Source organism: Oncorhynchus kisutch, linkage group LG12, assembly GCF_002021735.2.
Source record: "Oncorhynchus kisutch isolate 150728-3 linkage group LG12, Okis_V2, whole genome shotgun sequence".
Lineage (NCBI taxonomy): Eukaryota > Metazoa > Chordata > Actinopteri > Salmoniformes > Salmonidae > Oncorhynchus > Oncorhynchus kisutch.
The window spans coordinates 52,483,895-52,497,967 of NC_034185.2; the positions used below are offsets into that span (position 1 = coordinate 52,483,895).

Genomic DNA, 14,073 nt, shown 5'->3' on the forward strand with positions numbered 1-14,073 from the left:
GCATTTCCAAACGCCTGAAGGTACCATGTTTATCTGTACAAATAATAGTACTCAAGTATAAACACCATGGGACCAAGCATGCCGTCATACCGCTCAGGAAGGAGACGTGTTCTGTCTCCTAGAGATGAAGTACTTTGGGGCAAAAAGTGAAAATCAATCCCAGAACAGCAGCAAAGGACCTTGTGAAGATGCTGGAGGAAACAGGTACCACAGTATCTAAATATATCCACAGTAAAATGAGTCCTATATCGACATAACCTGAAAGGCCGCTCAGCAAGGAAGGAGCCACCATTCCAAAACCACCATAAAAAAGCCAGACTACGTTTTGCAACTGCACATGGGGACAAAGAAGGTACTTTTTGGAGAAATGTCCTCTGGTCTGATGAAACAAAAATAGAACTGAATAGAAGCACAGGGGTGGCAGCATCATGTTGTGGCGGTGCTTTGCTGCAGGGGGACTGGTGCTATTCACAAAATAGATGGCATCATGAACAAGGAAAATTCTGTGGATATATTGACGCAACATCTCAAGACATCTTCCAAATGGACAATGACCAAGCATAGTTCCAAAGTTGTGGCAAAATGGCTTAAGGACAACAGTCAAGGTATTGGAGTGGCCATCACAAAGCTTTGACCTCAATCCAATACATTATCCAGCGCCTCATCGCGGACATGGGCCAATCTGGTGAAGCTAACCCAGCCTTGCCTATTGCTGTCTTCACCTCTGCCATGGTAAATGGTGCATTCAATGCATAATTTACATCCTCCCTCATATCCAGCGCTCCAGGGTGCTCCTCTCTCGTTCTCTCCCTCTGTCCATCCTCTGACAGGTTAGCTGAGCTCACTTCTTTAAAATACAGTATTCACACCTCTTGACTCTTTCCACATTTTGTTGTGTTACAGCTTGAATTTAAAATAGATTATGGCAAGCCTAAAGTTCAGGAGTCAATATGCTTAGCAAGTTGTATAGACTCACTCTGTATGCAATAATAGGGTTTAACATGATTTGTGAGTATGATGAAGTTATTAATTACACTTTAGATGGTGTATCAATACACCCAGTTACTACAAAAATACAGTTAGGAAGTATGCCTAACTCAGTTGCCGGAGAGGAAGGAAACAGCTCAGGGATTTCACCATGAGGCCCATGGTGACTTTAAAACAGTTAGTTTAATGGCTCTATGATAGGAGAAAACAGAGGAAGGATCAACAACATTGTAGCTAGTCCACAATACTAACCTAATTGCAGAGTGAAAAGGAGGAAGCCTGTACAGAATATAAATAAAACATGCATCCTGTTTGCAACAAGGCACTGAAGTCATACTGCAAAAAATGTGGAAAGGAATTAACTTTTTGTCCTGAATACAAAGTGTTATGTTTGTGGCAAATCCAATACAACACATTACTGAGTACCACTCTCCCGATATTCAAGCATAGTGGTAGCTGCATCATGTTATGGGTATGCTTTTAATCATTCAGGACAGGAGTTTTTCAGGATAAAAAATAAAGAGAATGGAGCTAAGCACAGGAAAAATCCTAGAGGAAATCCTGGTTTAGTCTGCTTTCCACCAGACACTGGGAGATTAACTCACCTTCCGGCAGAACAATAACCTAAAACGCAAGGACAAATCTACACTGGCGTTGCTTACCAAGAAGACAGTGAATGTTCTTGAGTGGCCGAGTTACAGTTTTGACTGTCGCCTCTGTTCCTGGCCTGCTCGGTGGTGTCGTCCCCTGGGACCTTGGCTGAACCCGTCTGAGTCTTGGAATCCAAGTTGGCCACCCAGTCTAATCTGTTACCCTCCAGCCAACCACCTACAGGAAGAGGTTAGAAAATAGTCTTTACAAACGTGTCAGAGAAAACGCTACATATGGATTTTTTGGGGGTCAATTACCTGGTCAAATTAAGATGTGTGTTTTTGTATGCAAACATAAGTTGCTCTATGCTGTAATTATTTCCCACTTACCTTGCTCCCCCATCTTTAGTCTACTCAGCAGGTCAATGCTCTCTGGTCCGTCTTCTATTGTCTCCTCTTTGACCAGCAGCAGATCAGGCTTCCAATCCTCCATGTCTACTGACTGTAAGAGATACAGAGTGAGAGGATGTTGGATCAAGAAATCTGATATGAGCACCCTGCTATGAAGCATTATCTGATTGGGCAATGAGGGATTGCTATGAATACTATGCAAAAATGTTAGTTTTTCATTACTTTACACACTTTCATGGTTTGATAAGACAACAGCACTCTGACTCTGAGAGGCTTTGTGGATACGAGCTCTGACCTAATACCATTCAGACAGTAGTTCACAGTGGGCTCACCTCAGTGAGACTGTGTGTGGTCCTGTGCTGCTCAGTTGGTTCCTCTGTGGGTTCAGGAGGAGGTGTGGTTGTCCTCCATGACCATGGTCCCCTCAGGGTTCCCCAGACCCTCCTCACACCCCTCCTCCTTCACCAGCAGCACCTCTGGACCCTCCTCATCCTAGTAGAGACAGGTGATACAGATTACACAGACATACACTCCCTCAGGTACGTACACACAGAAACACACTTTCAACATGGAGTGTTTACCCATCCCCACTACATTTGAGTCCTATACTGTAGTTACAGAATGACTTCATTGTTGTTAAAGCCATCATGGTGGACATAAATATCAATAGACTTAACTATTTTGAAATGTACAGTAGGTGTTTGTCAGTGTATGGGTACATGTAGGTATATTTAGTAAGTGTATATTGGTTACAATGTGCTGTCAGGTGTATACAGAATAAGGTGATAAGATGCGGTGTATACTAAAGAGAGTCAAGTATTTTTAAAAGTATTAGAATGAAGTCCCATTTTTTTGTTTTTATTAAACAAAACTCATTTTAAATACACCATATGAACCAAACATGCACATGTCTCCACTACAAATCTGCTTGATAAACTGCATTCATTTTCTCAACAAAAGTGTCTTGGGAAAAAAATTAAGTTGTTGAATGGAAGTAATGAAATAGGCATTTGTGAACATAATTTAGCCTACACAGTACAAACACAAAATATCTTTACTTTTTCCAAATTTTGTTGTTAAAGTGGAATTAAAATTGATTAAATTGTCCTTTTCTTTCTCCAACGATCTACACAAAACTCTGTCAAAGTGTAAGAAAAATTTAACATTTCTAAGTAAAAAATGAAAATAAAACTATCTTGATTAGATATGTATTCAACCCCTGAGTCAATACATGTTAGAATCAAACACATTACTTACAAAACATTGAAACCTTCCTAATATTGAGTTGCACCCCCCCCCCCCCCCCCCCCCTTTTTGCCCTTGGAACGGCCTCAATTTGTTGGGGTATAGACTTTACAAGATGTCAAAGGTTTTCCACAGGGATTCTGGCCTGTGTTGACTCCAATTCTTCCTACAAGTTGGCTGGATGTCCGTTGGGTGGTGGACCATTCTTGATACACGCAGAAAACTGTTGAGCGTGAAAAATCCAGCAGCGCTGCAGTTCTTGACACAAACCGGTGCGCCTGTCATCTACAGTTTAAGTCGGAAGTTTACATACACCTTAGCCAAACACATTTAAACTCAGCCTTCACAATTCCTGACATTTAATCCTAGTAAACATTCCCTGTCTTAGGCCAGTTAGGATCACCACTTTATTTTAAGAATGTGAAATGTCAGAATAATAGTATAAATAATGATTTATTTCATCACATACCCAGTGGGTCAGAAGTTTACCTACACTCAATTAATATTTGGTAGCATTGCCTTTAAATTGTTTAACTTGGGTCAAATGTTTTGGGTAGCCTTCCACAAGCTTCCCACAATAAGTTGGGTGAATTTTGGCCCATTCCTCATGACAAAGCTGGTGTAACTGAGTCAGGTTTCTTGGCCTCCTTGCTCGCACGTGCTTTTTCAGTTCACAACTTTGGAAGTATGCTTAATTAATTTTCCATTTGGAAGACCCATTTGCAACCAAGCATTTACTTCCTGAATGATGTCTTGATGTTGCTTCAATATATCTACATCATTTTCCTACCTCATGATGCCATCTATTTTGTGAAGTGCACCAGTCCCTCCTGCAGGAAAGCATCCCCACAACATGATGCTGCCACCCCCGTGCTTCACGATTGGGATGGTATTCTTCGGGCTTGCAAGCCTCCACATTTTTCCTCCAAACATAACGATGGTCATTATGGCCAGACAGTTCTATTTTAGTTTCTTTAGACCAGAGAAAATTTCTCAAAAAAGTACAATCTTTGTCCCCGTGTGCTGTTGCAAACCATAGTCTGGATTTTTTTTATGGTGGTTTTGGAGCAGTGCCTTCCTTGCTGAGCAGCCTTTCAGGTTATGTCAATATAGGATTTGTTTTACTGTGGATATAGATACTTTTGTACCTGTTTCCTACAGCAGCTTCACAAGGTCCTTTGCTGTTGTTCTGGGATGGATTTGCACAAAAGTACGTTCATCTCTAAGAGACAGAACAAGTCTCCTTACTGAGTGGTTTGATGGCTGCGTGGTCCCATGGTGTGTATACTTGAGTACAATTATTTGTACAGATGAACGTGGTACCTTCAGGCATTTGGAAATTGCTCCCAAGGATGAACCAGACTTGTGAAGGTCTACAATTTGTTTTCTGAGGTCTTGGCTGATTTCTTTTGATTTTCCGATTGATGTCAAGCAGAGGCATTGAGTTTGAAGGTAGGCCTTGAAATGCATCCACAGGTACACCTCCAATGAACTAAAATGATGTCAATTAGCCTATCAGAAGCTTCTAAAGCCATTACATAATTTTCTGGAATTTTCCAAGCTGTTAAAAGGCAGTCAATTTAGTGTATGTAAACCTCTGACCCACTGGAATTGTGATACAGTGAAATAACCTGTCTGTAAACAAGTGTTGGAAAAATGACTTGTATCATGCACAAAAGAGATGTTGTAACCGACTTGCCAAAACTATAGTTTGTTTAAAATAAATTTGTGTAGTGGTTGAAAAACGAGTTTCAATGACTGACTGTACTACCATACACCTTACAAAGGCACTTAAATATATATAAAAATATTCTGTCTCGCCCAGTCACCCTCTGAATGGCACACATACACAATACATGTCTCTTGTGGCAAGGCTTAACAATCCTTCTTTAACCTCTCTACTCCTCCATCTACCCTGATTGAAGTGGATTTAAAAAATGACATCAATAAGCGATCAAAGCTTTCACCTCTATTCACCTGGTCGGTCTGGAATGGAAAGAGCAGGTATCCTTAATGTTTTGTACACTCCGTGTATATCACACAATGTCTGGATGCAATATTCTACACAGGAATACTCAACACTGACATCTGTTACTCTGGTTATTCCAAATGATTTTCTGCTGACAATAATGAAAATTAAACTTTAATGCAGTGTTTTATCTAAACATCAGAGGCTATAGAGTAATGTTTTTTTCTACTGGTGTATTGAGGTAGCTCATCTCTGACAACCTCTTCCCGCATTGCGTAGAGGTGAACCGCCTTTCACCCGCATAGCCCTTCAGGTGCATCTTCAGCTGGTGCTGGAGAATCTGTTCTCACACTGGGACCAGCTGTATTATTTCTCCCCTGTGTGGACCCTCTGGTGTCTCTTCAGGTGACCAGCCTGGGCGAAGCGCATGTGACACTGGGTACAGCCAAATGGTTTCTCTCCTGTGTGGACCCTCTGGTGCTTCTTCAGGTTGCCAGCCTCAGCGAAGCGCATATGACACTGGGTACATCCGAAGGGTTTCTCCCCTGTGTGGACCCTCTGGTGGATCTCCACCTTCTGGGGGCAGCTGAAGCCTTTGTTACAGAACATGCATAAGAACCGTTTCTCTTTACTTTTGCCTGATGTTGCTCCTCTACCCCGTGCCTTAGCCTTTTGGCCCTTTGAGTTCAATACCTGATCGAAAAGGACGCGGTCCTGTGACTTCGAAGGTCCCATCGACATGGACACTGACTCATGATCCCTGACTGTGTGTAAAGGGGAGTGGGTTGTGACATTTGGATTTGTCTCTAAGCTTTCCCTGTAATTTAAGAAATCTCTGCCTTGTGAGTGTCCTAAGTGAGTCTTATCTACATTCCATGTCAGAGGAGCATCGCCCTCCACTTTCACAGTGACTTCATCTATGACCAGACCCTCCCCTTTCTTCTTTCTTTCTATGGACTCTTCAGAGTAAACACTACTACGGTAGGGGTTCCAGTCCCCTCTAGACAGATCAGTCTGTGTCTCTAAGCCCAAGTGCATGATGCCAGGGTCCATCTCTGTAGCGTAAGAAGAAGACCGATCATTGCCAGTCTCTAATGCATCACCTGAATCACGAAGGGAATGAACAGTCCTCGGGTTTGGGTTACCGTAAGGTAAATACTCTGAGCCAGGAGCAGGAGGACAGCCCAGTCTCTCTGGGTCTGATCTGTGGTCAGATCCTGTGTGTAGGAGCCTGTGTGTTACAGTTAAAGTCTTGGTGTCTGACTTGAGGACGGCGTTCTGCGTTCCACTGACCTCCGTGATTCTGCGTCGGGTCCTAGGCGGTGCTGGGGCGATGGTGGGGGTGTCCTTTGTGGCTACATGGGGCTCTACAGCCGCTCGAGTCTGCGTGTCTCTGCTATGCCATGGGTCCTCCTCTCTTTCAGACCTCTCCTGCTTGACCCCAGAACCTGCATCTGCAGACTGACACAAGAAGAGGAGGTTGTTACCAGTACATGAGTTGAATTGTATAACAATGTCCTAGGGGAGTCTTACAAGTTCCCCTATGGCAGATAAATGAGGATGTCAAATCAAATTTTATTAGTCGCATGCGCCGAACACAACAGGGGTAGTAGACCTTACAGTGAAATGCTTACTTACGAGCCCCTAATCAATAATAAAGTTTTAAGAAATAAAAGTAACAAGTCATTTAAAGAGCAGCAGTAAAATAACAATAGTGCCATACCAGGCAGTGATGCAACCATATAGGATGCTCTCAATTGTGCAGCTTTAGAACCTTTTGAGGATCTGAGGACCCATGCCAAATCTTTTAAGTCTCCTGAGGGGGAATAGGTTTTGTCGTGCCCTCTTCACGACTGTCTTGGTGTGCTTGGACCATGTTAGTTTGTTGGTGATGTGGACACCAAGGAACTTGAATATCTCAAGCTGCTCCACTGTAGCCCCATCGATGAGAATGGGGGAATGCTCTGTCCTCTTTTTCCTGTAGTCCACAATCATCTCTGTCTTGTTCATGTTGAGGGAGAGGTTGTTGTCCTGGCACCACACGGCCAGGTCTCTGACCTCCTCCTTGTACGCTGTCTCGTCGTTGTTGGTGATCAGGCCTACCACTTGTGTCATCAGCAAACTTAATGATGGTGTTGGAGTCATGCCTGGCTGTGCAATCATGAGTGAACAGGGAGTACAGGAGGGGACTGAGCACACACCCCTGAGGGGCCCCTATGTGGAGGATCAGCGTGGCTGATGTGTTGTTGCCTACCCTTACCCCCTGGGGGTGGCCCGTCAGGAAGTCTAGAATCCAGTTGCAGAGGGATGTGTTTAGTCCCAGGGTCCTTAGCTTATTGATGAGCTTTGATGGCACTATGGTGTTGAATGCTGAGCTGTCGTCAATGAATAGCATTTTCACAAATAGGTGTTCCTTTTGTCCAGGTGGGAAAGGAAAGTGTGGAGTGCAACAGAGATTGCATCATCTGTGGATCTGTTGGGGCAGTATGCAAATTGGAGTGGGTCTAGGGTTTCTGGTATAATGGTGTTGATGTGAGCCTTGACCAGCCTTTTCAAAGTACTTCATGGCTACAGACGTGAGTGCTATGGGTTGGTAGTCATTTAGGCAGGTTACCTTAGTGTTCTTGGGTCAAGCACTATGGTGGTCTGCTTAAAATATGTTGGTATTACAGACTCGGACAGGGAGAGGTTGAAAATGTCAGTGAAGACACTTGCCAGTTGGTCAGCGCATGCTCGCAGTACACATCCTGGTAATCTGTCTGGTCCTGCGGCCTTGTGAATGTTGACCTGTTTAAAGGTCTTACTCACATCGGCTGCGGAGAGAGTGACACACTGTCTTCCAGAACAGCTAGTGCTCTCATGCATGTTCCAGTTATTTGGCTCGAAGCGAGCATAGAAGTAGTTTAGCTCTTCTGATAGACTTGTGTCACTGGGCAGCTCTCGGCTGTGCTTCCCTTTGTAGTCTGTAATGGTTTGCAAGCCCTGCTACATCTGACTAGCGCCAGAGCCGGTGTAGTATGATTCGATCTTAGTCCTGTATTGACGCTTTGCCTGTTTGATGGTTCTTTGGAGGGCATAGCGGGATTTGCTGTATGTTGATAGTGTCGTCGTTCAGCCATGACTCTGTGAAGCATAAGATATTAGTTTTGAATGTCCCGTTGGTAATTTAATCTTCCGCGTGAGTCATCGATTTTATTCTCCAAAGATTGCACATTTGCTAACAGAATGGAAGGAATTGGGGCTTTATTCAATCGTCTACGAATTCTCAGAAGGCAGCCTGCCCTCTAGCCCCTTTTTCTCTGCCTCCTCTTCACGTAAATCACGGGGATCTGGGCCTTTTCCCGAAAAAGCAGTATATCGTTCGAGTCGGACTCAAAGGAAAAAAAGGATTCTGCCAGTCCGTGGTGAATAATCGCAGTCCTGATGTCCAGAAGTTATTTTCGGTCATAAGAAACAATATGTACAAAACAAGTTTAAAAAATAAGTTACAAACCACGCAAATAAACAAACAAAAACACTATCGGTTGATGACATGTAAAACGTCAGCCTTTTCCTGCGCCATTTTCAATGTACATGTTGTACAGTGAATACCTGAGGGGAGCCTTACTTAAATAAACGGACACATTTGATTTACAATGTAACTAATATTTAATGCAACACACTATTACACTAACCTCTATCACGATAATGTGCTGGGTTGAGGTTCCCCTCCCCTCATCAACAGTGATTGGTTGGTCATCTATCCATGTATTGTGTCCTGCTGGCTTCACAAAGCTCCTGTGGCCTCCAGTGAGATCTCCTTCACCTGAGACAGTAATTGGGGGAAAAGAGGTTAGGTTAGCTACTGTCAATGCTTCATGGTATATTATACACTATTGACATGGTCTAAAATTGGCAAGGAAATAACTTATTGATATACTATTGATTATGTTCCATGCATCACATTGTTTTCAATGAGTAAATCATGGAAATTGCAGTAAATCAAGTTAGATGATATTGTAGATGTCTTTCCATTTAATTTCAATTATATTTTGACAGCACAACTTTTAATTTGGACTAAACTTTTATACACATTTGCCCATGATTAGAAGTAGTCAGAAATGAACAGTTCTGAGAAAGTAGCTGTTTTTAGCCTTTTTAGATAATTGACGTTAATGGTAAAAAAGTTTTAAAATAAAGTATTAAATAGTTTGACAACCCTGTTTGTAAGCTTTTAAATTATATACAACTCAATCATTTATATTTTCCAGTGATTTAGACATGGATGTTTCATGGTAGGGTATGGAAAACGCGTCAACTTTGAGCACATCTATCTCCTAAATACTTTCTGACCACTTCTACCATGAGCAAATATGTATAGAAAGTTTCGTTCAAATCAAAAGGGATGTGGGTGGTCAAAAAGTGACTGAAATCAAATGGAACAAGACTATCATAAACAGATTCTTGATTTACTGCATTATCTATAATTTACTCACTTAAAACAATGTGATGGTCATTTGGGGGGGGGGGGGGGGGGGGCAGACGTGGAACGACCCTATTATGTCTTCGGGAAAGGTAGCTAAGTAATCAGGTGAATTATTGCATACTAACTATCCAAAAATTGACCAAGATCCAATTCTGATTAACACATCTAAAGACACACATGCACAAAGGGGAACGGGGCGACAGGCACTGAGCTATATGAACCGAGGCAGCCCCCGCAGCCTGGGCCTTGCAAAATGTACCTCTTGCCATTCCTCTGTACTGGTCAAGAATCTTGACACGACTGGCGAAGACGCGCTCCCGTGCCACCTTCAGTTCCAGTAGCTGTAGTTTCCTTCGCAACGCCCTGTTTTCTTTCTGGTTTTGAGTTATTTCCAAACGAAACACTGCATAGTCGTCATCTACGAGTTTACAGACCTCTGCCACGGCTGTATTCGCTAGTACCTCCATAATGGAGGCTATTTGAGTGTGAAAAACCACACTGTCAGCCATTGTTAGCTAACGTTAGCAGCTAACTTTACCTAGACAACATTAACCAAGTCCTGTCTCAAACGCGAATCAAAGACTACCTGGAGAAAGTACGTGATGCTGTGTAGCTAAATTGGTAATATTTTGAGTTCCATGGGTTTAATAAATGTCTAAATGACAACAATAAAAACGCTAATGTGAAAATGTTAACTGGTCAACGCTTACTTCCGTTTACTACTTCTTAGGTGAGGTTTTGTTGCGAATTTCACGCAAAAGGTATATTGCCGCCACCAACTGGATGGGGTGAAAAAATAGACAAAAGAAAATGACATGATATTATTGGGGATAGGGAAAATAACATTATTCCACAAAAACAAAAAAATCCCGCTCCAGTCACTCAAACACCCTGATAAAGCTCTGGGGCCTGAGAGGGTGAGACCACATGAGACAGTACTCCATACCAACAGGCACATGTCATTATGATGTTATATAATGGTCATATTCTGATCAGGATGCCATATGACCAAAATATGACTAGTTTAAGACTTTTTTGTTGTTGTGAAATATTGGATTTAAGTGGATTGGCAACTTTAAAAATGGTTTTTATTTATTTCCTTTTACCTGTTTTTCTCACCATTTTCGTGGTTGCCAATTGGTAGTTAGTCTCATCACTACAACCCCTGTACGGACTCGGGAGAGGCGACAGAGCCTGGACTCGAACCAGGATCTCTAGTGGCACAGCTTGCAACTACGATGTTGTGCCTTAGACCACTGTGCCACTTGGGAGGCCCAATAGGCCACTCTTTAAAGATATTCTCTGGTACTTTTGTATAATTTGTAGCCAGTAGTTCTGAAACTAGCACGTAAGAGCCAAAAGTGGTCCCTGAAAAGTTGGTACTACATCACATAGGTCCAGATATGTGCACCAAGTCTTTCTCTCTGCTGTGTCCACTGAGCCACTGAGCCATTAGGCCCACCCTGCAACCTCATTGGATAATTATGCGTTTGAGCCAATCAGAAGATAGCCCTATTTGGTAAAAGACCATGTGTCCATATTATAAGCAAAGTGCAAAGAGAAACGACAGTCTATCATTACTTTAAGACATGGTCAGTCAATGCGGAAAATTTCTATAACTCTGAAAGTTTCTTAAAGTGCTGTCGCAAAAACCATCGAGCTATGATGAAACTGACTCTCATGAGGACCGCAACTAGAAAGGAAGACCCAGAGTTACCTCTGCTGCAAAGGATACGTTTCTTTAGAGTTAACTGCACCTCAGATTGCAGCCCAAATAAATGCTTCACAGAGTTCAAGTAACAGACACATCTCAACATCAACTGTACAGAGGAGACAGCCTGAATCAGGCCTTCATGGTCAAATTGCTGCAAAGAAACCACTACTAAAGGACACCAATAAGAAGAAAAGACATGCTTGGGCCAAGAAACACCAGCAATGAACATTAGACCATTATTTTTTTTTATTTTTTTTTTCCCAACCACTGTCTTTGTGAGACGCAGAGTAGGTGAATGGATTATCTTCAGGAGGTGGTGTGATGGTGCTTTGCTGGTGACAGTCAGTGATTTATTTAGAATTCAAGGCACACGTAACCAGCATGGCTACTAAAGCATTCAGCAGTAATACACCATCCAAGCTGGTTTGCGCTTAGTGGGACTATTTGTTTTTCAACAGGACAATGACCCAAAACACACCTCCAGGCTGTGTAAGGGCTATTTGACCAAGAAGGAGAATGATGGAGTGCTGCATCAGATGACCTGGCCTCTACAATCACCCGACCTCAACCCAATTGAGATGGTTTGGGATGAGTTGTACTGCAGTGTGAAGGAAAAGCAGCCAACAAGTGCTCAGCATATGTGGGAGCTCCTTCATTATTATTTGTGATTAGTGATTCATTTTAAGGTAAAAAAAAAAATTATGTCCCTAATTTTACAGTAAAAAATATATTATTTTCAAAAGACATTGAACATATAATCGTGAAATCATAGTGTAAAATCAGGTGAGCTGGTTCTACTCTTTATGGACATATTCTGGTGTTTTTGTGTTGGGTAACTGAATGGGTCGAGCTTAACACATCAACTCTGTTACCTATAGATAGGCTAGAAATATTTAAGTTTTTTGTGAAGCTTGCATTCAATTGTCCCTTCCTGTTGCACATAAGAAGGGTCCATTCCCCTAGGCTGAAGACCCGACATTGAATTACATAGAATTCTATGTTGGGCAGAAATGTGCATTTGGATCAGGAAAGTTTCCACTCAAGACCTCTACAAGCCAAAATGTTATTATTATTATTTTTTTTAAATTGCCAATATAATTTTATTCAATATTCTGCCTTGTAGAGACTTTCTTTATGGCTAAACATGACTAAACAGTCATGTTTAGCCAACCATTCCCCTTCACAAGGGGATTCATTACTGATTTAAGATGAATTTCTAAACCCTGTTATGGTCAACCCTGTTACTTTATTTGGTACTTAATAGGCTTTTTTTTTTGAGATGGGGAAAAAGTGTTTTTTTTTAAATTAAATTGAATATGTGTTCTTTATTTTTTACGCCAAGTTACACTACTCAAAAGCCACCTAATTGGTGGAACAACCCAATAGCCAGGTGCATCACTATTCCCATTGAAGATATATTACTGTATGTAGGTTATATGTACAGTATTTCTCCCTTACCTTGCTCCCCCATCTTTAGTCCACTCAGCAGATCAATGCTCTCTGGTCCATCCTCTACGGTCTCCTCTTTGACCAGCAGCAGATCAGGCTTCCCATCCTCCATGTCTACTGACTGTAAGAGATACAGAGTGAGAGGATGTTGGACTTAGAAATCTGATATGGAGCATCTTCTGATTGGGCAATGAGGGATTGCTATGAGTACTATGCAAACATGTTAGTTGATTTGATTACTTGGCAGTCTTTAATGGTTTGATAATTCAAAAGACATGGTCCCACATTTAAGACAAAATGTATCAGAGTAGGTGTGCTGATCTAGGATCTGTACATATAATCTTATTCATTATGATCTAAAAGGCAAAACTGATGCAGGTCAGCACTCACTTTTTTGTGTGGATTTGGGCTCTGACCTAATACTATTCAGACTCTAATTTACAATTGGGCACACCTCAGTGAGACTGTGTGTTCGTGTGCTGCTCAGCTGGTTCCTCTAAGTTCAGGAGGAGATGTAGTCTGGTTGTCCTCCATGATCATAGTCCCCTCAGAGTTCCCCAGACTCTCCTCTCACCCCTCCTCCTTCACCAGCAGCACCTCTGGATTCTCCTCCTCCTGGAAGTGACAGGTGATACCGGACATTTAACTGGAAGCATTTTCATTTATCTGACATTTGAGAAATGTACCGGACCCATATGCATTAGGTTCATAACCTGATTAGGCGTCCACCCACGGTGCTCAGAATGACAGAAATCACATTCAGACATTTGTCATTCAGCTCAATAGAAGTGCATCCTTCTTACCGAATTCCGATGCGCACATTGAAGATGTTGGATGGCTGAATTAAAGTCGAACAGCATTATCACTAGCCTATGTCAATCTACTATCCCCAATAGTAGAAAAGAGTACCTATTCTATTGGTCAGCTTGTCGTTTTGTGCGAGAAAGAAATAGCCTATTCCTAACAGACTCTGGGACCGTTGTGGGAAGAAAGATCAAAGTCAATCAACCAGTAGGCCTCGGCTACATCAAATTTTTTTTTTAAAGCAATGAGGCTGATGCAACAGATCAGAATGTTTAGCTTAAAGCACATGCAAAAGTGTTGGTCACTAATACATAGTGATACTGTTTTTAATTCTCAACTGGTAATTGAAGCGCACTTCCCATTCGCCATTCAGTGCATCACACACCACTTGCAGTGTGCATGTTTGAAACATTTTACTTCATGTTATGGGGCAAGTCTT

The 14,073-nt window shown here is 42.1% G+C and overlaps 1 protein-coding gene across 1 annotated transcript; it reads right to left on the minus strand.

Annotated features, from left to right (window-relative positions):
* Positions 1–5,363: 5,363 nt before the first annotated feature.
* LOC109901238 (zinc finger protein with KRAB and SCAN domains 1-like) lies at positions 5,364–10,396 on the minus strand. Its single transcript, XM_031836623.1, has 3 exons — positions 9,927–10,396; positions 8,877–9,007; positions 5,364–6,663 (listed from the first exon to the last, which is right to left on the minus strand). Exons 1-3 carry the CDS (start codon positions 10,174–10,176, stop codon positions 5,569–5,571), a joined length of 1,476 nt encoding a protein of 491 aa, XP_031692483.1. The 5' UTR covers positions 10,177–10,396; the 3' UTR covers positions 5,364–5,568.
* Positions 10,397–14,073: the final 3,677 nt, after the last annotated feature.